This window comes from Mizuhopecten yessoensis, unplaced genomic scaffold, assembly GCF_002113885.1.
Source record: "Mizuhopecten yessoensis strain PY_sf001 unplaced genomic scaffold, ASM211388v2 scaffold716309, whole genome shotgun sequence".
In the NCBI taxonomy this organism is placed as follows: domain Eukaryota; kingdom Metazoa; phylum Mollusca; class Bivalvia; order Pectinida; family Pectinidae; genus Mizuhopecten; species Mizuhopecten yessoensis.
Genome location: NW_018480052.1, coordinates 599,127 through 624,071, shown reverse-complemented (window position 1 = coordinate 624,071; position 24,945 = coordinate 599,127). Strand labels below are relative to the sequence as shown.

Here is a 24,945-nt window from a genome sequence, read left to right as displayed (position 1 = left end):
ATATTTTTTTATCTAAATCAGAAAAGAATTTTGTGGTCAAACAATCCAACATATGAACTTCAATATTTCAATTTTCTTATTTACATATTATAGACATATTTACATATTATAGACATATTTACATATATTATAGACATATTTATATATTATAGACATATTTACATAGTATAGACATATTTACATATTATAGACATATTTACATATTATAGACTAAATATATTTTCAGACTAATGTCACTTATTTTAGGTGGAAAATTGCGAATTTTCTTGGATACTTAGAAGTTTCCTTTCATTGAACTGTTAATAAGGTCATAGGAGTGTATTGATAAACGAAAGTAGGAAGTACATCCCTAGTTGAAAATCCAATGTAGGGAGACAGTATCACAATTTCCGCATATTCTAATGTTTAATATTAAACTGATGAATATTGTATGTTTATTATTGACGGAACAGTGTTTTTCTCAATATTAAAGTATTTCAAAGCAATGCAGGCATTAGTTCAGGTTTTTTTATCAATGAGCTACATGTATCCATTTTTCTGTACTTCAGGAAACCGGCTACCTATTTCACTACTGTGAAGTTTTTCAAGGAAGATAACTCTTACCTGCAATTACTATGTGCATATGGTTTTATTATAAAATGTCAATTTTTAATCGTTTATAGATAATTTATTTGACATAATTTCAGCATTTATTAAATTGATATACATTAATGCAATACCAATCTATGGTAGTATCATTTTTATTGACACTATTTTGCAAAAAATTGTGTCTTTCATTTTTTTTCAAAAGTCACTCCTTTTTACATAAATTTCCATTTAAATTCCTTAAAATTGTGACAACCTATATTTTTTTTTGTGGCAGAAAATTTTCTTTCCTTCAAACCAATATAACTACAAAATTTGAAGAAATTCTACTGAGAAATGGCGACATAATCCTATTACCTTTTAATTTTAAGAGTACAAGAACAAAGGATTAAGTCAACCCTAAGGGTTTTTATATATCATATTGATAATAAATTATGTCTAGCGCGATGGGAGTATAAACAACACATTTACACCAATTAATTCATTAAAATATATTCAGATCATTTATTAAGAGCTGTTATTTATCAGTTTATATCGTATATGTGATGAAGTTATTAAAATTTGGTTATCATAATACCATGTCCAATGTTTCATATGACACATAGTAGAGAGCCCACTCTGTTCTTGTCGTGTGGCAAACGAAACAAGTAAATATTATTTATTACTTTGTCGAAATTATGAACGTACTAGACCAGCAAGTTTTGCATCTATCCAAGATCGGCTTTCCCTTGAAGTTTTACTGCTTGGTGACAACAATCTATCTTCTGTACAAAATAAAAATATATTTGAATGTGTACAAAGTTTTATTATTAAATCAAAGCGATTTGTATCAGTTTTCACATGGAAACTTATGTTTACGGCTTGCATTGTATTGATTGTATTGCTTAAGTAGCTAATGAGTTAGCGTTGAACTTGGTACCTATCTAATTATGTAAATTGTAGCTACTTTGTTGTGGTACACTATTGTTTTATTTTCTTCTGAATACGACATCAGTCTCGAAATTTTCTTTTTCCCTTCCTCTCTCCTTTATCTTCTTTACATTCTCCTACTTCTCCTCTGTATAAAATATTGTGGATAGAGTGAGAAAAATACCATTTTATATAACAAATATCGATAAAACTTCTGTCATCGGGGATGGTGAAATGGCAAACGGTAAACCTGTTTGCAGGGGAAGTAATTCAAATACGTATAGTTAATAATACTTGCGTCACCATAATAATCCAATAAACGGGAAATAATTATATAATTACGTTACAAACATATCTCCAATGTCAGGTAGCAGAAGTATAAATTTCTATGAATATTAAATGTTTTATTGTGTTTTTGGGGTGCTTTTGGGTGTTTTGGGGGTATATTTGGGTGTTTTTTTTGGTGTTTGGGGGTATTTGTTGGGGGTGTTGGGGGTGTTTTGGGGGTATTCTTAGGGTATTTTGGGGTGTTTTGGGGTAAATCGTGCTGCTGCAAATACACTACATGGCTTTATATGTCTCTGTACAGTATGTATAAAACGTGATAACCGGTCTTTTATCAAGTATGCAATGTATATATAGGGATTGAATCTGGATTTCCTTAGTGTTCATGCAAGTATTAACGGGGGAAAATTACTGAAGTGTGTAGCGTGGCTGCCGCTAGTGTTAACATGCCGCGTTCGTCATGTTCGTGGAAATTCATGGATAATAATGGATAAATCACCTCAGTTGATACTTAATAATATTAGAAACACACACACACACACACACACACACACAGATTAATTCCTTATATCGTCACTATTTTGATCACTGTGAGGACCCATATGTGACATCGAAATATTGTCAGTTTGAGCTTTGTCAGATTGATATCGTCGGTTTGCCAGACGACAGAACGTGCCACTGTTGTGAATATAGTCAACTGTAGTTCAAAATTCTTTATCTAAAAAAATTCTAATCTAGATAAACAATAAGACAAAGATACAATAATGAAAAAATAATAGTAAACAGTAGATCTTGCATTTTTTTTCACGGCGAGTTTAGTTTAACTCGAACGACAATTAAATTGCTCACTGAACAATAGGGATTTGGAAAATTTTAAAAGAAGTCCCTTGGAAAAACAGCCGTTCATACTAAAATATTAAGAGCTGGTTTTTTTTGGGTCACATGTACTACTATTAATCAATCACAGAACCTGAAACAAAGAGCAAAATCAAACTTGGAATTATATAAAATTTTAACTTTATGTTGTAACAATTATGAAACAAGTTATTTCAATTTATATTAATCACTCTTGGTGGCCCGGATATTAGCGCGCGGGGGTCTTAATGTGGGAGGAAACCCACGTGATCGGGCAGGTGACCCCATACCTTTTAACGTCCGATCGGTGAATCAAACCCCGGCCGCCTTGGTGAAAGGCAAATGCGCTACCTACTGCGCCACCCGACCACCCTAATACAATATAATACATGTACAATGTATATCTAAGTGTCGTGTATACGTCTTATACAGTGTTTTAATGGATTTACTGTGAGGAAGCGAGTTGTATGTGGACAGTTCCTACATAGAAAGGAGATAAGGCCAAATAAAACTAATATGTGTGTTTCAGGTCACAGGTCGGTAGGCAAATAGGCCTTATCTTATTTGAATTGAATTTTTGAATTTCCATGGATTGATATTACGGTTTTTTTATCAAATTTCATAATGTATTTCCACACATTATAATGGCTATTAATTTTGACAAGAATACGGTCAGACTTCTACAACAGAGAAAAATCACATTTCAAAGAGTGACTGTGCACTTTGCCTAGATGATAAATCAATTTTAGATACAATAAGGAGATAATAGAAGAAATTATGACAGCACGAAGAAAGAATTACTAGCAGCATGTTTGACATGTCCATAGATGACCAGTGGAACAATTTCAGATCGACATTGGCTACACTGATGAACAAGCACATCCCAATTAAGATGCTCAGTGGATTATAAACCAGCATGCCATGGATTGATGGGAAAATCAGACTACAATAAAACACACAAAAAAACACCCAGAGGATATAAGACGATACAAGGCCATAAATTCAAACACACAGAAGATAATCCGACAATCCTACTGGAAAAATATTGAAAATATGATTGTGATAGGTAAAGAAGAAGACAAGCAGCCCAAACAGAAAGCTTTCTGGTGGTATTTAAAGGCTCTAAGAAAAGATAACTCAAGTGTAGCCCCCTGAAGGAAGACGGGAAACTACATCCCACCGCAGCAGACAAGGCGAACGTCCTCAATAGGCAGTACAAGTCGGTGTTCACACAGAAGGACCTGTCATCTGTCCCAATGCCTTCCAGGTACGTTAAATCCTTCTATGCTGGACATCAACATAGAGGAAAAATGGTTAACGAAGCTGCTAAGAAACATCCATGCCAGTAAGGCGAGTGGCCCCGATAACAGCCCGGCAAGAATACTCAAAGACCTCGCCGAGGAAATATCACCTTTCCTTACAATGCTGTTCAACAACTGCTTAAGGTCTGGATCAGTACCAACAGATTGGGAAAAGGCAAATGTTACTGCAGTCCTTAAGAAGGGAGAGAGATATAAAGCGAGCAACTATCGACCAGTTACCCTGACATGTGTATGCTGCAAGATGCAGGAGCATATTATTGTGTCTAAAGTCATGAATCACCTCGACGAACACAGTATCCTGAATTATTGTCAACACGGATTTAGGGCCAGGAGAAGCTGTGAGACCCAGTATGTGACACTCTGCCATGAACTTGCGAGCAACATCGACTCCGGCCTACAAACAGATCCTATTATCATGGACTTCTCCAAAGCGTTTGACCGTGTGCCACACCAACGCTTGTTGAGGAAGCTTGACTTCTATGGCATACCGGGACCAAGTCATTCCTGGATAAGGAGCTTTTGGAAGGACGGACTCAAAAGGTAATGGTAGAAGGAACAACACCAGAAGTCGTCAGTGGAGTACCCCAGGTGACCTGTTACGGACCTCTCCTTTTCCTCCTATTCATAAATGACCTTCCCGACAACGTCACGTCTAAGGTCAGAATATTTGCAGATGACTGCATTGTTTACAGGTTAATAGGAGGAAAAGAAGATAGCGACATACTGCAACAAGACCTAGCAGAGCTGGCTGACGGGGAAAACAAGTGGGGAATGGAGTTCTATCCAGACAAGTGCAATGTCCTGAGGGTCACAAAGAACTGGAAGATCACAAAACCCCAGTACCATCTAAAAGGTCACTTACTTGAAGATACCAATACCAGCAAGTATCTTGAGTGGATCTCTCAGCAGACATCGCATGGATACATCATACCGATAGAGTTTGTAAGAAAGCGAACAGCTCTCGTGGATTCCTCAGAAAGAATCTGAAAATTTCCAACGATGACACCAAGGCCAAGGCCCATGCAGATTTCACACTTGTTCGCCCCAACCTGGATTACTGCGCAGCTGTATGGAGCCCCACACCAAGAACAAGATTGACCAGCTGGAAATGGTTCAAAGGAGAGCAGCTCGCTACACCACAAACAGATACCGTACCACCAGCAGTGTATCTGACATGATACAATTCTTACAATGGGAGTCACTGAAATTAAAACGCCTCAAGATTCGGCTTACAATCATGTACATAATTATTCATGATTTATTAGACATCCGAACCAAGAACTACCTGAAAGCCTCTACACCTTCCACCCGACGAAATCACTTCTTTAAACGTTGCTATCTCTCTTCCTCTAAAAATATTTTTAGGCATAGTTTCTTCCCATCAATTATCCCCCACTCGAACTCTCTCCCAGCTGCTATGATTGAGGCCCGCCTTGACATCTTTCAAACAGGGACTGTCTCCCCTTACCTTTTAAAGAACAATCTAGGCTGGCTTTTCATTCGGGCAATGGCGAGAGCTATGCCGGTTGGGGTTTGTTCCCAGGTGTCGCTACGGTAGCCAGACTGGTCGAGCTGTTGGCTATGGAACCAGCCGAAGAAACACACACACACGCACACACGCACACATTATATACACATACACTGTTTTCCGTCTTTCTCCTTTGAATATTTATTTTTGTCTGTTTTTAAGTAAGATGAAACGCTCCGCAACACTGTGTAATGGTCAAATGGTTGAAAGTGAAAGATGTAGATGTAAATACAAATTCTAGGGTCGGCAGGAAAATCTAGGGAAGGTCGGGATACCTGAAACATACACATACTTTGTTTCATGAAACACTAGAATAAGACAAGACTTTGCAGTTTACAATAAAGAGTTCTTACACATAACCTTTTAATTTTGGTATTGGTTATTGATGATAATAAACCGGATCATACAGATGATCTTAAATTATATAAGATTATAATCTACTTCATTTATAGCAGTTATTTGGGGAGGTGGAGGGGGGGGGGGGGCTTTTTTTCTTTCGACGCACATGAAACCTGAGCTAGCTTTGTATTTCATAAAGGACAACATAGACAGAATATATAAGAGAATTGAGTCTGTCCTACTTTCAACTGCGGTTTAGTGAAAGATCTAAAGGGAATTTAACGAATGCCATCAATAAGATTCATCAGTTTGAAAATATGTAATATCAAAGCTTTACTTTATACACAAACAATGTACGTATTAAATGTTTCGCAAGGTTTTAAGACCGACTGGTCTCTTTGTTGTATATTATTTGTGTATAAGGTAAAAATTTGAAATGAAACGTAACGAATGTTTCTAACAAAAGAATTTAAGCGTGAGGGAACATCCACCTATAGCTAAGTGGTTTCAAATAGGGTAAAACCTGAGACTCTGCCGAGGGTTTTGCACTTATTTGAAAATTAAAATTCCCGAGGATGGAATTACCCTATCCTACAAACTTAAGGATATTAAAGAGTATTTTTCTTACACCACTTTCTTACCCTGTACAGTCCCGTCTTATACCTAAGTAACGATAGGATTTTATTTGTTTGTGTTTAACGTTTACGTGCCGGGTTTTGTGTTGGAGGAAAGCCGGAGTTTCCGGAGAAAAATTACCGACCTACGGCCAGTACCTGGCGACTGCCTCACGTAGGTCTCGAACCCGCGACTAAGTGGTGGAGAGCTGGTGGTAGCAGAATGTCAGACGCCTTAATAACCATAAATGGTAGAACTAGAACTAGAACCACTTGGCCACAGCGGCCGCGGTAGGGATAGGAAAACAACATCCATCTAATAATACAACGGTGACGTTAATATAACTTGTTGTCCAATCCTTTTGTATCTTCGATCAATAAAATATGTCTAAACCTGAATGCAAAGCCCGACCGAAGTCGGCCAGAAGAGGTTCACAATGGGAATGCCTATAGTCTGCTGGAAAATCTTGCCACCAAACTCAATAAATATATTGTCAACAAAGAACTCAACCATTCTCACAACTTCATCTTAAGTACGTTTTATTTTGGACTTTGTTGTGTTTCTCACAAAATATACCCCCAAATAATAATTGACAACTATACAGATATATCACCGTTCGCCTTTTTGGGGAAAAAATATGATTCTCAAAATAAACGAAGGAAGGTATTCCTTAAACGCTTAATAGCAGCATTGATCTGCTTGGCATATTCTAGCATTAGGTCAGAGTCGACTTTACGGAAGAAAGCCTCGTTTGATAATTGGCGATCGGTCCCCTGAATGTAGTCCTTGATGTTCATGACGACAACTCTAGAACCTTATCAGCTGGTTTGATTACAATATCCATGTTTTGTTTGAGGGACTTTATTGCTTTGCGATCCACTTTTTAAAATTGAATGTAACTTGTTACACACAACCAGCTACAGGAAGTAGGCCCAATACACGCCCACTTCGCTTATGTTGTATCAAGGACAAGTTCGTCCTCTACCCGGCACCAGTTTACAAGTCGCTCCGACCTTGGTTGTACTTGGTTACATGTAAGTTGATGTTCCATCGCTAACACTTGGACCCCAAAAATGTGCAAGAAACACGACCTGAGTAAAAAGTGTTGGTCACGTTGACTCTGCAATATCACATACGTGTATATCGGTTCGAATTCGTGGATTCCTAATAATTACTTTGATAACAACATAACTGAATTTGAGATTATGCGCGCACATACATGTGGTACAACCAATAAATTTCATGTAATATTTTAGAAAGGGGATAGATTACTTATTGCTTATTAAATCCCATTGGAACGCATTCACTGTAAGCTAATTGCACAAATATACTTCTTGTATAGGATAAATAGGTTTCAGAAATCTTGTTTAGTAAGTTTCATACAAATGTTGAAGTTTAATTTGTCTTGAGTGATTTAATTTTTCCTGTTAAAATAGATGAGGCATGTACCAGCTACATTTATATATGGTTGGTACGTTAATGAAAAGAATCCTGTGGTTTTTTATAAGCACTTCCTTGACCTTATAAGTAAACACATCTTGACATACAGTCCAAATCTCCTGGACGATAATAACATACTATCTCTTAAAGCCCACATCTCATGCTCTTCCCTTCTAACATCATGTGATTATTCATTATTCAGTTCATTATCCATAGCCGGGTTAGCGTGATCACGTTCTTTATACTTCAGATTCCTCGGCAAAGTATTCGCGTTTTCTTGCTCAGAAAAATAAAGAGGTTTGAAGACACTTTACAACAAAATACCGCAGGTTTTGTGTGGGGATAGTGGATAGATTGGATAGCCATTGTCAAGTCACTGATATAATGAAGCTACAAGTTCCTTTAGGAGTAACACTGATATAACATATCTTACGGGGTGCTAATAGTACATGTCCCACTATATTTAAATAGTTTCTAGGCCGACCAATAGAGAATACAGACATTTAATCAAACGCCTTTTAAAGAATCTTAGTTTATTACAACTGATGCCAACAAACAGAATAAAAGCTATTATTTACTAGCCAGCTACCCGAGGTCTCTGAGATATAAATCATATCATGTGTTTAGAATCTAACTTTCTGAATTGTATGTTTATAATGATTTTACATGTCTGTTATGACATCATCGATATCTTTTTATGTCATTTCTATGTTTTCTTCGTTCTTATTGATACCCTTTTTAATATAAAGTTCTGTTTTTATTTTTTTAAATATATTTTATAAAAGTATACATATTTATTTTGAATATACAAGGAGTATTTTTCTTATCTTTAATTAAAATCTAACCATTGATAATAAAACAACTAAATGATAAGTGTTGCTCGATCTAAGTTTTAAAGCGTAAAAAATACAAGAGTTGTGCCCCCTAGTACCTTTATACGGACTATAGCCCATTACATTTAATTACTTTTTTGTCTTAATTGTTATTTTTCTTGATGTAATCAATTTTATGCAAAAATGGATATACACTTAATTAACAGATATTTCACAACTCGCCTGTTATCCCAAAATTATGAAAGTTTTTTTTCAAATCACTACTTCACATTATAAAATAATTAGTAATCATAATATGCAGATATCATAAATTCTAACATACAATATAGTTTTTTATAATACCACAATGCATGCAGGCATAGAATACGTGACTTATAAACTGAACACATACAAATAAATCCTGAGTGATATGATTGATATAAAAGATATACCAGCATTCAATATAACAGAGGTCAAATAACGAATGCCTTTGTTTATACACTTGCCAGTACACAGTAAACCCACCACGTACAGTAGTATACCGGAATGGATTTAGGGACTACCAACATTTGCTTATTGGCTGCTCTAGTTGCGTAAGACCTTGTTAAGACCTTTGTCTTCTGAGCATGTTTTGGAATATTTTTACTGTAGTTTTTTTGCGTATTTTGCGAAAGATTCGTAACGTAAGATTTAAACACGTAAAATGTAATCACTGCAAAACAAAAAAAAACACTCCAATTATCTTTCACGTTGTGCTAGAGTACCAGATTACCTGAATTGTGTTAACAAAAACTGTTAATGTCTCAGTCTGCGGCGATGATCTAGAAGGTTCTATTTTTGTAGTGTATGGTGGACAGGTAAGTGTTTACCCGTAAAATCGGCGAGTTCTTGTCACTAATGAAGATTCTTTTAGTGGGCTCGGATAAGAAGCAGTTTTGATGACTAGTTGACCCGCAACTCGCTCAAAAAATTAATTCGAATATTTTTTAAGGTAGAAGCCTTTTCCTCATTGCCCCGATTCGCAAAAAAGAGACCAGCAAAAACAAATACCGAGAATTTAGCGAAAAAATCACTACAACAAAAATATACCGCTTTATGATATAACAATTTCGGTAAAATTATAAACTACGTCAACTAAAAATGATAAAGGTTTTTCTCGAAAAAGTGTGACTTTATGGAGAAATATACTCATAACCATAATACCATAATACTCTAAAATTTACATATATATATAATACACTCAACTGTTCTGTTTCACTATGTCTTGAAAAAGGAGCGGAACGCTCCGAAAAATTGACAACCTAAACTTGTCCACACTGTTGGAATTACTTCTTTGCCCCATATAATACATCACTGATGTACTTTTGTAACATGTTCTCGTGACACAATTATATATTAAACTTATTCAACATGTAAAGTAATTTATTTATGATTCTAAATATATTTTTTATTGGTTGTTAGGAATTAATATACTTATATATATAAATTAACCCAAACAATACTTAACAAATCTTCAGTAAAACTTTGGCACAACGAGTACTACGGAAATATGGCATACAGAGGTGATGGCATACCAGTTATCACCAGAGAACAAGCCACCAGGAAGGACTTGATAACATTAAAAAAAACTAACGTCTACCCCAGAAAAAAAACCCATACAGATTTGGCATCGCGGGTATTTTGAGCCTTTCGGTGTAATTCGTCTGTTTCTGCCGTTGTATTTGAAATGGTCTGTAAATAGTAGCAAACACAACCCAGTTCAACACGATATTGCCTTCCAGTCGTAAGCGTAAAGCAAAATGACACTAAGTGGTTCAAAAACAAAGTCACCGATACCCGACCCACACACAGCTATACCTGTGGCAAGAGCTCGGCGACTGTTAAAGAAGTAACTCACCATCAATATCGATGGTTCATACACGAGTCCTAATCCTGTACCTGAAAATAAAAAGCAAGTTATATCTATTATTGAAACGTTTTGTACATAAAACACAAGTATGTTGAAACTCTTAATTGGTCTAAATTTGATATGCCTTTTAATTTGAAACGATATCAAAGAAGTTTTGCAAATAACTGCAATAAGAATGAAGAGTCCTGTTTGCCTTTTGCTGTGAAACTGAAACACAGATCAACTATTCTACAGACAGGTTTCTCTGCAATAGGCCAAGACCAAAAATCATTGACAACAATACGATAAACAAGACCTCTTTTGTCTGCTAACTTGTTCCAAAGGACACGACTTAATTTATATGTAAAACTAAAAACACGACAAGAAGTCGCTTCATACAACGGGAAGGTGGTATAGCTTCCGTTCTTTTTATTATTACATTCGTTTACACTTCGTACGTTTATATAACTTCGAAATGAATCTCTGTAGAATTATGACATCAGGATTTGGAGAGAAAGTGGAGAGGAACAGACCCAGACTGGCTACGACAGCTCCCACGATAGCCACCCTCAGACACTGGAATCGTTGTTTTATCACTCCAACCAATGGACCTATACAAAGTTGAATCGAAAGAAAGACTCAACATCTCCACTTAAGGGAAAAAGAAATGAAAGCATCTCATTCACGTCGGCGCTTTAATTATGATTAAGGATACTGATTCAATGTTAACAATCTAAGCAAGAAACAAATCCTTCTGGTTGTCATATTTTCTGTAAAGAACATAGAATAAGCCAAGCAACAAAAACGTCATAGTGGAACTCACAATGTCTATACCAAATGTAAGAATTACAGAGATATAGGAACCGTAACGAATACTTATGTTTTATTTTGATTTGCATCGACTTTAGAAATATACAGATGGTGTCGATGGTTTTATACGAGTATATGCTCACCTTTGTTTCGAATGAGTATACTTTTCCTCAACTCTACTTTCTGATGACATTGCTTGTTGGCGGATAATACAAGTAGCAGTCGTTATAATATATAAATGGACTTTGATTTTTTTTTAATAAATAATGGCTCTATGATGTATATATTGCTACATCTCGTGCACAAATTAACCTGCATTTAACTAAAAAGATTTGTTATACCGACTACTGGAAAGAGTCCACTGATAACAGAACCTAGCATCTGCGTTTTGCCTTTTACTGCCACCGAAATGTTCCAGGAAGTCATCATAGAAGATTCCATACGTAGATAAAACAGGAAGTTGTGCATGAATGATGCGAAAGTTACCATCCATCCCCATCCGCTATCTGGAACTGTGAATGAACTTTTCAGAACTTTAGAGTCACCATTCTGAACAGAGTATACCCTATTTTCTGAGCTGTCATTCGGAATAGTAGCTCTTTCATTCAAAACGTCGTTTGCCTTCTCTGTAGCGTGACAGGATGCCTTTTAAGGTTATAAGATTATATATGACTCAAAGAGTTAGGTTAATATTATCCTGGTTTTGTTTTCTTTTACAGATATCGTCTGACAATTTCATTATGAGGTCTAAAATCGTTGAAAGAAATGATTACCGTAGATGCGATTCCCAATATTAATATATTTTATAAAGACATATTCAATTAAAACTTAGTTTGCTTTCTGACCAATAATACAGAAATATATGACGGAAAGTAAGCAATTTCAAATAAGAACACTTTCTTGGATTCAAAAAAACTTATTGCGACATTCTTATTCAACTTTCTGATAATAATCCATCCTTATGAAATAGGAATATAATCTGTTCAAATCAGAATAATTAATTACACATATTTATAAATTTAGCGTCTTTTGTTTCATATCTGTTATATCTATCAAAAACTTAATCCGGAAATTAAAACAATGACACAGTGCAAGAAACTTTCTTTTACGTAACTTTTGCAATTAGCGTTGTAGGTTTGGAGAAAAAGGTTAAAAATATAACAACTAAAATAAGTATGTATACACAACATGTTTATATTGTGTATAGTAATGACATATAAGTTGATATGATGAAGGCAATGAAAAGGGACTCTTTTTCACTCTGTCTTAACACTTAAAATACAGATATGAACAGCCGAATCATTTAAAAACCTTTTTGTTTTACTTCTTTTATTTGGCAAGGTTTTCACATTTCTGAAAAAATTGGTTAAATGCTATTTGCTTGACCTTCGGACATGTCGGACATGTCGTTATTAGTACATATACGTACCGAAGAGCCTTTAAGCTACTCGAAACGTGAAGTCTACATTGAAGAGTAAGGTAAACTTCAGTTCAGCACAGGGTTGCCTGGGAACGTGCATGACTTCAGTTTTTATACTGTTCCTACTTTTTCTGTATACAATTTTTCGGTGATCAAAGAAAGGACTTTTCTTAGCCTCAGTCTGAGTCTTGTAAGGAACAACACGGAACGTTGTCGAGCAGACTCGACATAGATACCTCAAGAGGCCTTTTAGAGATTGCCTTCTGGGGCGGAGTTTGTGGGGACACTGATGAAGCACTCGCTTTTACTCATTGTCTGTTAGTTTCTGAGTCGAATTTTTGGGACCATTATGGTTAAGAGAGAGCCGGGATGCCGGAATATGATACTGCTGATAAAGGATTTCAGGAAATTTCACATAGAAAAGGCCAGCTCTATTGCATGTTCAGCCAGATACTGTAATATTCATAAAAGATTGGACCTCTCTCTCGCCAACCAGAACTTTGGTATTCATAAAATGGCATTATTTAGTGATTAAAGTAACTGACACAAATCTTACAAAATTATCTCCCCTTATTTAGTGACTAAAGAAAGCAACACACATCTAACAAAACTTCTCCCCGTTTTATTGGTACAAGTAATTAACACAAATCTATCAAACCATTTTCCCTGATTTAGTAACATACGTGATCAAACTTGATATAAAGGACAGTACTCATTAAAGTCTAAAGTCACCATTGTACTTCAGGCAACATATAATAAACTTCCAACAGAAAGTCTCTTCTACTATTTTGAACCACCATACAGATAACTTATTTCTGAAAACAGTGTTACTACAGGCATTTCCCCTAAGATCAAACGTTCTACCTCTGCTGTAGTGTACCGCGACTGTCAGGCCTCTATTTTGGACATCGATCCACTAACAAGATATGCATCCATTGGAGTGTTGGATTACATTGTTGATAGTACGCTGATCGGTTTGCTCCTTTGGTGTATGAATATTTGTCACGCGACTGCTGTTCGCGTCACTTATGCAGAACTTCTCTGGGGCAAAAGGTAAGAAGACCTCTAATCACCACATTGTTTTTTTTTAATTGTAATAACATACATGTTGTATGGTGTTAAATAGAGAGAATGGCGTATTTTGCCCCCCTCTTACAATAGTCATGTTGCCAATCATATATATGGCTAAATGCCTACATGTAGTTTTCGCCAGTGTGATGTGACATATATTGTATACATATGACATGTAGGTTATACATGTGACATGTAGGTTATACATGTGACATGTAGGTTATACATGTTTTGATGTTATGTTTTGTTTTAACAAAATAAACGGCCAATTTCAATCAAACTGCTGATTTACTGGTTTTCATTTATTTGACTATTGTACTATTGAACATAAAGCGATGTTGTTTGGCTGGATAGAAAAACACATCAAGTTTACATTACAAAGCTTGCAGTAACGAGAAACTGCGTCTGCATAAACATGTCTGAAACGTTACACTACCATATATATTTCATAGCCTCCCACAAAACAAGCTACATCACTACCAGGTACGGCTACCCCTCTCACGGACGTCTGCTGACAGCAATGATTTAGGCCGAAATCAGTTAAAAACTTAAAACAGAAATGTTAATATAATATGCAATTCAATAACTTTCACGTTACCAAATAAACCGTTAATTCAGGATGCTACAGGAAATATACACAACAAACATATTTTCAATTAGTACCCATTTTATTTAACAAGGGAGAACAGACAACAAAGCTATTACTGAAAGAGAACTCAGAACGGACATCAAGTATTTCGTCATACAGCTGATTTGATAATTATTTACATATTTTTTAATTTCACCATTAACTTATGATACAATATTTTACTAACTAACTGTTTTCTTTGTTATTGATACAAGTTAAAAAGGATGAAGTTATCCATTCGTATAAAATAATATAATATAGAAGTAGGAAGATTAAGGCTCTCCATGGATCAAACTGTGGTTCCCTTCCTTACTTAACCAAGGGAGTACCCACTCAGTACTGTAATTCCCTTCCTTATTTAACCAAGGGAGTACCCACGCAGTACTGTGGTTCCCTTCCTTATTTAACCAAGGGAGTACCCACTCAGTACTGTGGTTCCCTTCCTTATTTAACCAAGGGAGTACCCACTCAGTACTGTGGTTCCCTTCCTTATTTAACCAAGGGAGTACCCACTCAGTACTGTGGTTCCCTTCCTTATTTAACCAAGGGAGTACCCACTCAGTACTGTGGTTCCCTTCCTTATTTAACCAAGGGAGTACCCACTCAGTACTGTGGTTCCCTTCCTTATTTAACCAAGGGAGTACCCACTCAGTACTGTGGTTCCCTTCCTTATTTAACCAAGGGAGTACCCACTCAGTACTGTGGTTCCCTTCCTTATTTAACCAAGGGAGTACACACGCAGTACTGTGGTTCCCTTCCTTATTTAACCAAGGGAGTACCCACGCAGTACTGTGGTTCCCTTCCTTACTTAACCAAGGGAGTACCCACTCAGTACTGGGGTTCCCTTCCTTATTTAACCAAGGGAGTACCCACTCAGTACTGTGGTTCCCTTTCTTATTTAACCAAGGGAGTACCCACTCAGTAGAACATTAAACAATATTTACTTCATATTAGTATGCCATTCCGAAGTCCTCATAGCATTTTATTTTTTTATTCAAATGATGAAGTTTGCTCCCTTCAAGTTACAAATGTACATGGCTCGGTCAGCAGAAACTGCCAGATCATACCTTGGCCCATCGTTTTATTATGTAAATCAACTGTATAATGTACGAGTTTTAATATACGTGCGAGTCTTTTGTTCGAAACGTTGTATTTGTCCAATGATTTCTACATATGGGTATCTGCTGTGACAATTGAGACGCAAGTTTGCCGTTGTGTGACATTTGAGCCATGTGTGTGATTTTGTTGTTCGTTGATGTTTTGCTTCCGTCGTAAGATCATTCGAAGAGGAAAGCATAATCCGCCACCCAGCGCTACCGTGACCCCAGCCAGGTAGAACACTGCTGAAGTTTCCTGTCACGTCGGACAAAAAACCTAAAATAACAACTAGCCATTATTCATCAATATGTCATCACAACTCATTATAATCTTATTGTTCTCTGAATTTTTCAGACATCGAAGTATTTTCATTAGATCTGTTATTTTATATAATAAGCTAAACATTTATGTTTTACTTAGCGAGCTCAACATGTGTTGGCATTGTTGTCATCTCTACATCTGCACCTGCGGTGTTTGCCTGTCATAATCCGGTCGATATTCACGATTTCCTTAAGTATCACAACTTTCGTGATGAATACGCTAATTATTACACCGATTCATATATTGCTGCGAGCGTTGTTCTGTAGTCATCAGAGTGATCTTATTGAGAAATAATACCATTCCCTGTTCGATATGAATATTGATATTTTGATCATGCTCAATTTGTGTGCCTATCCAATGCTCAATGTGTGTGCCTATCCAATGCTCAATGTGTGTGCCTATCCAATGCTCAATGTGTGTGCCTATCCAATGCTCAATGTGTGTGCCTATCCAATGCTCAATTTAGTTAAGGATTTGACATTCTTACGAATTACCATAGATCTACCAGTCTGTATATGACCTTTTGACCTTTTGACATTAAACTTGTACAAACAAACAAACATGGCGAATGTCATTGATAGAACAGAAGTCGGTTTACCGTCCAGAATATATGGTTCTATTTTGCCCTAGATTTATTGATCATAGGTTTGAACGAAACGAAATTTACCAGTAACTAGTAAAGATATAAACATATTTCACGAAATATAAGTGATCCGAGGTATCATATACACGAAGATAGTAAATATACCAACCTTATAAAGAATTAACTATCACTCCTTACCTGTTATAGGTGATCCAAAGACAGCGGAAACTCCACCGACCAATCCCAAAAGGCCGAATAAAGTCGACATATTTTGAATTCCTTTAAGCTTTATCAAAATTATTGGACCTAATGAAACAAATGTCCCTAGAAAAAATTACAAAACCGTCATTGAATATGAACGTGCTAGATAATCTAAAATACAAATTTGAAGTTTATAAATGACGTCTTTATGATCTAAAGCTCTGTACGTATTCTTCCTTTTGCATTACGCAATTGTTAACTTATTTATTCTGTATGAGTCATACTATACGTTAAGTAAGATAGTTACCTATAGCTGATCCAAAGACTGCTGCACAAGCAGCAAGGGCCCCAAATGAAGTGTAATACGGTACAAAGAATGTGGCCACGCCTCCTAAAACCAGCATCGCACCGTTGATAAGGATACAGTCTGCCCAGGGTCGATCTGTCACGAAGCCAATCACAACTCTCACAAGTGTGTTGAAAATCCCAATGGTCGATATGAGAAGTGCCCCTTCAGAAGCTGGTAAGCCTAACTCCTTAGCAAACGATGGCAGGAAATTAAACGGAATGTAGATTCCTGTAATCAAGGAATTAAAATGTGATTGCTGATTTACTGACGGTATAGTATTTATGTATACATGTAATTTAGTTTGTTTTACTACAATTTGCTGCATAAGTAAATCAAATCAGATTAACAAGTGTGCTTAAATAAACGCAGTCGGCATAGAAAAAATGCTTTTAATCATTTGAGATTTATTTGTCTGTTAAAAAAAATAATATATATATTACTATGTACTACTCGTTAAGAGACAAATATTAAGTGAACTTTGACAAAACAATCACTAAATATAAATGACATACAAAAGCTGTATCGTACCAATTGTCACTAGAAAACAGGAAACCAGGTAAACAACCACGGAGGGACTCGATAACATCGAAATTCCTAAAGTCTGCCTTACCCGAGTACAAATACATTTAGCATTTGAATTTTCATTCTCTTCGGAAAATGTGGTTTGTCCTTTAGGTCTTCTCTGTTGCACTTCAATTGGTCTGTAAACAGCACCAAACACAACACCATTCAGCACTATAGCGGAGATGATCCACATGGCGCCTTTCCAGCCGTAGGCATCCAGCAATAGGACACTAAGTGGTGCGAAAACAAAGCCACCGATACCCGACCCACACACAGCTATCCCTGTGGCAAGGGCTCGGCGCCTGTTGAAGTAGTAACTCACAATAAGTATCGCCGGTTGATATATGAGCCCGAACCCAGTACCTGAAATTAAGTATGTCAGTAAGCAGTCTTAATCTAACTTAAGATGTATTTTACAGCAACAAATCTTAGGTTCGAAAATCACTTGCAGCAGGAAGCTAAACATTATACATTGTGACATGTATTGCTCAAATCTAATCAGTTGTTCAAATGGGTAGTCTATTACGTTCATTGCAAAACAATGTCACTGCGGATAGACTACTTAATTTTGTTGAAATGTAAAACGATGTTACAATGTCGATATGATACATTGATTATAATTACCCCCGACAATGCCGTACAGTAGAATCATGACATCCAGATTTGGAGAGAAAGTGGAGAGGAACAGACCCAGACTGGCTACAACGGCTCTCAGGATAGCCACCCTCCGACACTGGAATCGTCGTTCTAACACTCCAACCAATGGACCTGTAGTAGGTATACTCTTAGAACACAATTGAATTTAAACATGGATAACTTTCATACCTTCACCACCTAAAGATAAATTCGAATCTGATGAAGTTACAAACAGACAGAGCAATAATACATTTTCCTGCTTTTTAGAGTGTTGTTTACTTGTCTGACAATACCAAGCTAGTGGCACGACCATCAGTACCTGAAGTAGTATATGATAAATCAAGAATTTCGGGGTGAAAGAGAGCAATTTATATTATGGTTGATGTTGTTTCAAGAAATTTACCTGTCAGAGAGTTAAATGTATTTTGTTTACCTTCACTTAGATTGGCTGTAGTCTTCTTGTTTTGACTTAATTTCCGATGGTAGTATATAATAGCAGCGTATTGAAATATCTCGACGTTTTGCTTAATAATAAAATGAAATGTCATTTTAATAGTATACAAGTTACCTTTAGTACGCCTAACTTGCATATATTCAATAGGAAAGAAGCACAATAATACGTCATACCAATCAATGTTAATATTCAACCGATGATAGAACCTAGCATTTGTGTTTTGCCTTTACTGCCACCGAAATGTTCCAGGAAGCCATCAGAGAAGATTCCAAATGTAAAAATAACTCCACCCAAAATGAAGTTGTGCATGAAGGATGCAAAAGTCACCATCCATCCCCAACCGCCATCTGGAGCTGTACATTCAGTCATTGAATCCATCTAGAATAATTAGGGTTTGCATGACAAATCTACTATATATAAAAATAATAAGACGATACTGAAGGGTCAACAAAACTGTTATTCATGCTCATAGTCGATAACAAAACTTAGTCAAACTAATGATACATGAAGTTTTACATGGAGACCTTTTAAAAAATCAAGGAGAGCAAGACCACCTTTCTAAAAGGATAAACGTCTTCGGCTTCATCGACAAGATCACCGCCATGGAAATCGAGGAAAAATCCAAGTGATGTTTCGTCCTCAAAGACAACAAAGTACTCTAATATGCGAAATGGAAAAAAAAACACCCGCCTTCATATCGCACAAGGAGATGAAATACTGGCATGAGATTTAACTTGCCTGTACTCTTAATAATCCTGGAACTTTCGAAATATTGTGCTACAATTTCGTCGATCAGCAGTCGACATATTTTACGGAAATTACGAATTTTGGCGCAAGCCTTAAAATACCGATCTAACATCAATAAGTAAACACTGTTTGATGAAGATGTTACAATCAAGAATAGGAAAGTTCATTGTCGAAAGCACGATATCTTCAGGTTCATCGTACAGCTAAGTAGTGGGTCGTTCCTGTTTGTCTGGTTTAAAAGGGTGAAAGATGGCGATGTAGAAGAATCGGCAGTGTCCTTGATTCAATAACCTTCGTGTTATTTAAGGACAGTTCATCATCGATATATTTTGCAACCAATCCTAATAAGCTCTTCAATAAGTTCAGTATCATATTATAAAACCAAATGAGTAAGAAGAGAGCTCTATTTATTTCCATATTAATGGAAAATAATACAATATATTGTAATTCATGAACTCGTCGATTCCCAAGGTTTTATCCTTATCTCATCATGATCTTTGCCATGCTTTTTACCAAATACTTACCAAAATAATTTTCATTAATTTCATCTTTGTAATTTCATAATCAGGAATTGTTTTAATAACATCATACAAATGTAAAATTGACATCAGTTAATATGATATGCTATTTACGATGTTAAGTAAATTTCGCATTTCGATGACTTTCACATTGAGATATATAAACATGTACATGTCTTGAAACAAAACGTTTGTCGTAATTTCTTGTAAGCATATTTCAATCAAACTCAGTTTATCTCCCTACCAGTCGTTTCTGTTTCACTCAGACCTACCTTTACACAGAATGAAAATCCACTGAAAATTGTCGACACCTGCAAACATCACTGTTTCTGCATCACTAATTTCACAGGACCAGTGTACTCATATATACATATAGATATATAGAGCATTGGCGTGCTTTCCCAGTGTCTTCTTTCTTGTTTATGACATTTTTATACCTTTTTCTTTTGTTAAAATTTTACAAAGCTGCGCTACCAGATCAACGTATCTCATATTCCTCAAACATCGTCAGCTTAAAAGCATTTTTGAATATCAATTTTTCGACCGTCTACGTATTTCATCTTCTTTGTTTTCTTAGGCATCAATATGAATCCCAAAACATACTTATGTTATTTTAAATTCTTATCATCAAATACATTACCGTATGTATGTTTATGAATTTTTACCAGTATTTTAAGTCAAGATGATAGTATTGTGTGCACCTTAGCAACTTGTTAGTATCGATTTCATGTAACAAAAGAATTTTTCGGATGACGTAATGTGAAGGTCTTCTGTATGTTTTGCAATGCATGATTGTCTGATTTCTCATATACTGTTAATGTACGTTAAATCTTGCATTGGTGCATAACGATTAAAAACACAGTATGAACTTTTTTGCAATTCTAGAAACAATTAAATTAGCTTATTTACCATGGTTGTCACGAATATAATGACATCAAACTAGGGTGTGACAAATGGCCTTAGGTTTATTTCAGTCATGTTTTCATATCTGTTGTTTGGTTTGGTTTGATTTGATTTTTTAACGTCCTTTTAACATCTAAGGTCATTTATAAGCGCGCATGTGTGTATGTGTGCTGGAGGCAGGGTATGTCGGTGTACTTGCTGCCTCCTTGTGTTAGCACGGATCTGATGTCGACTTTATAGTGCTATTTTATTGAAGTACCATGCTGAAAGCACCCGGCACAGCATTCCACTCGGTCACACCATACTGACAACGGGAATAACCCCCAACTACCATTTTTAAGGACTTTGGTATGTCCCGGCCTGGGCACAGAACCTATTGCCTTCCTCACCTGGGGGAACGGTCAATATTAAAGTCAACAGTGAGGAGTTGCAAGGCGCTAGGAATTAAAAGGTAACTAGAAGTAGAAAGAAATAAAAAGATCCCAAATATTGCAATGGTTGTAGAAGATTTATTTTTGTCGCTTTTGTGTCCCCAGGTAGAGGGCACAAACGCAAACCCCCAATTCTGCGGGAGATTCCCACATTAGTCACCTCTTACAATACATGCAGTGGGTAACAACGGGTGTATTATTTTCTAGATCCCCGGCCTGCAGTGGTTCATATCTGTTGTAGTGATTCATACACTTAACTTATCTCGTTAAATCGAAACCATCACGCTTGCTATACAACTAAGTTGTAAGCCGTCAGGCCCCTGTTAGTCATGTAGTAAGGAAATATCGAGCTTTATTAAATGATAATTGATAGTAAAATTAATAAGAATAGGTTTAATAAACTATAAACTGTTTTTAATAACACAGGTTGAAAGGAAGGGTTAGTTTTGGAAAAAATAAATAATGTGGCCAAATAGTAGTTTTTCATATTATACTAACAACTACTCACGACCTTTGCTTCAAAAACTTGTATTGTACTATTGATATATCAAAAAACTTGTATTGTACTATTGATATATCAATAGTACAATACAAGTTTTTTGATATATCAATATTACAATACAAGTTTTTTGATATATCAATATTACAATACAAGTTTTTTGATATATCAATATTACAATACAAGTTTTTTGATATATCAATAGTAAAATAGTACAATACAAGTTTTTTGATATATTAATAGTACAATACAAGTTTTTTGATATATCAATATTACAATACAAGTTTTTTGATATATCAATAGTAAAATAGTACAATACAAGTTTTTTGATATATTAATAGTACAATACAAGTTTTTTGATATATCAATAGAACAATACAAGTTTTTTGATATATCAATAGAACAATACAAGTTTTTTGATATATCAATAGAACAATACAAGATTTTTGATATATCAATAGTACAATACAAGTTTTTTTATATATCAATAGTACAATACAAGTTTTTTGATATATCAATAGAACAATACAAGTTTTTTGATATATCAATAGAACAATACAAGTTTTTTGATATATCAATAGAACAATACAAGATTTTTGATATATCAATAGTACAATACAAGTTTTTTGATATATCAATAGTTCAATAGTACAATACAAGTTTTTTGATATATCAATATTACAATACAAGTTTTTTGATATATCAATAGTAAAATAGTACAATACAAGTTTTTTGATATATTAATAGTACAATACAAGTTTTTTGATATATCAATATTACAATACAAGTTTTTTGATATATCAATATTACAATACAAGTTTTTTGATATATCAATATTACAATACAAGTTTTTTGATATATCAATATTACAATACAAGTTTTTTGATATATCAATAGTTCAATAGTACAATACAAGTTTTTTGATATATCAAAAAACTTGTATTGTACTATTAATATATCAAAAAACTTGTATTGTACTATTGATATATCAAAAAACTTTACACGTGGAAGTGTCTCCTTTTCATGGTGACTGTCATTTATAATTGCTTATGTATATATTGCAGATTATTGGCAAGACCCAGTCTCTCAGTAAACTTTATATTATTGACAATATATTGCAGATAATAAAATAATAAAAATAATACAAGAACGATAACAATTACAGAGTCCTTACATAAATTCGTCTCCTTACATTCAATAAACGGCGATACGGTGTGTGCTTTTATTGTACTTACGAAATGTCTGTGTTATCCTCTTTTCTTTTGTTTCATTTGATTTTGACGAGGACATGTAAGCTTAATAAGGATATATTTTAAACCTACAAATAGTTTGGGGGGGGGGAGGTTCAAAATAAAAAATAAAAAGAGTGCGGCAGGGTTCTTTCCATCGACGACGTAAACATTGACAGGAATTAACCCACTACACCATGACACATCATGGTTGTTTAATGAACAAAGGCTTGCCGTGTGATATTGACACGTGCTCATGACTACAAATGTACATTTCGGTTTAACCAACTACACCACCGCATTAAATATTATATAAGCGTAGATTTTATTTGTCTTATTCAAACTTTCTAAGTTGCCTTTATGTTGCAAACAACATGTTTTAATTGTATCTTCAATTAACATCACGTAATAATTTAAGAGACGGAAATTTTGTTGTTTGAATATATCAATGTGCAATTCAAACAAAACGAAAAGGTAGGGAAGCGCGTCTTTTCTGCTAGCAAGGGTTTGATACGTTAACACTGTTCGCGATAAATTTCAAATTCCCAATGGGTCTGTAGTGTTTCACCGTTAAATTTCTATCGTTTTAAACTTCCCATCTCTTTATAAGTATACAACATCCCAAACTGAGTACCTTCGATTGTTTTTTCTCTGAGAAATTAAAGCGTATTCAAGGCTGATTAAATAATTTCACATCTTATTATCTGTAACAGTTCTACTTCGGTGTCGAAATGAAGTAACTTTATACAGCTCATATGTATTGAGTCATGATATGCCCATAAAGAGTTATATAGTGAAACATATCTTACTGTGTGTCGTTCAGTGTCACTGCCCATTTTTCAACTGCATATATGTGAAAACCTGACATGAAGTATATGACACAGTATGGTTGTTTAACTTTTATTTAGGACGGGGAATTGTAAGCAGGATAAGTATACATTTTAAACCTAAAAAAGAGGGGTTCGATCCATCGACGACGAAAATATTGACACGTGTTAATGTACATTCCGGGTTTTTGAGGTGTTTTTTTTATATAATTTGTCTTTTATCAGTCACAGCAAAAAGGACCTCCAGGGTTGCTGTTTCTCTGAGAAATTAAAGTGTATACAAGGCTGATTGGATAATTTCGCATCTTACTGTTTGTGTCGGTGTCGAAATGAATGAACTTCATACAGCTTATGGGTATTGAGTCATGATATGCCCCTAAGTGAGTTATATAGTGAAGCATATTTTAATGTGTGTTGTTCAATGATGTTGTCTATTTTTTATCTGCATATATGTGAAACCTTACATGAAGTAAGGTGATGAATAGATATAAAAGGACATCCATTTCTGTTGATAAATATATATATATATATATATATATATGAAAGGGAATCTTTGTTTGTCTGACGTTTTATCTATGTACAAATCATTACAAACGTTTATGTTATCCTGGCTCACCTAACTTGGCGAACGATATATTTGCAAAATCTTTACTTGGAGGAAATACAAATTTTATTTGAAAATATAATTTCAACAACACAAAGTGACCTACATTAGTAACGGTATGCGATTTTAGGTAAACCATGCGACTTAAAGATACACAGAAAAAATTGAACCATTATCAACATTGAAAACGGAGATTTGTTTTAACATGGACAGCCTTTTCTTTACTTTAGATATTCAAGAGGACATGTCATTGGTGCAGAATCCGCAAGCTAAACATCCTCCTAGAGTCCCAGAGATCTTCCTAGAGTTCCAGAAATCTTCCTAGAGTTCCAGAGATCTTCCTAGAGTCCCAGAGATCTTCCTAGAGTCCTAGAGATCTTCCTAGAGTTCCAGAGATCTTCCTAGAGTTCCAGAGATCTTCCTAGAGTCCCAGAGATCTTCCTAGAGTCCCAGAGATCTTCCTAGAGTTCCAGA

General features: G+C 35.3%; 1 protein-coding gene across 1 annotated transcript; it reads right to left on the bottom strand.

The window, feature by feature from the left end:
- Positions 1 to 16,696: 16,696 nt before the first annotated feature.
- Positions 16,697 to 20,296, bottom strand: LOC110442888 (monocarboxylate transporter 12-like). Its single transcript, XM_021486747.1, has 6 exons — positions 20,251 to 20,296; positions 18,693 to 18,783; positions 18,248 to 18,391; positions 17,588 to 17,986; positions 17,018 to 17,287; positions 16,697 to 16,833 (listed from the first exon to the last, which is right to left on the bottom strand). Exons 3-6 carry the CDS (start codon positions 18,273 to 18,275, stop codon positions 16,697 to 16,699), a joined length of 834 nt encoding a protein of 277 aa, XP_021342422.1. The 5' UTR covers positions 18,276 to 18,391; positions 18,693 to 18,783; positions 20,251 to 20,296.
- Positions 20,297 to 24,945: the final 4,649 nt, after the last annotated feature.

What these genes read in the sequence shown, in the direction of transcription:
- LOC110442888 (XM_021486747.1), bottom strand. Translation starts at nt 18,275, where the DNA reads ATGATTCTACTGTACGGCATTGTCGGGG. An exon ending in ACTGTACGGCATTGTCGGGG is followed by an intron (nt 17,987 to 18,247) that starts GTAATTATAATC and finishes ACTTAATTTCAG; the next exon opens with GTACTGGGTTCGGGCTCATA. An exon ending in AGTCTTTGGATCAGCTATAG is followed by an intron (nt 16,834 to 17,017) that starts GTAACTATCTTA and finishes AATTTTTTCTAG; the next exon opens with GGACATTTGTTTCATTAGGT.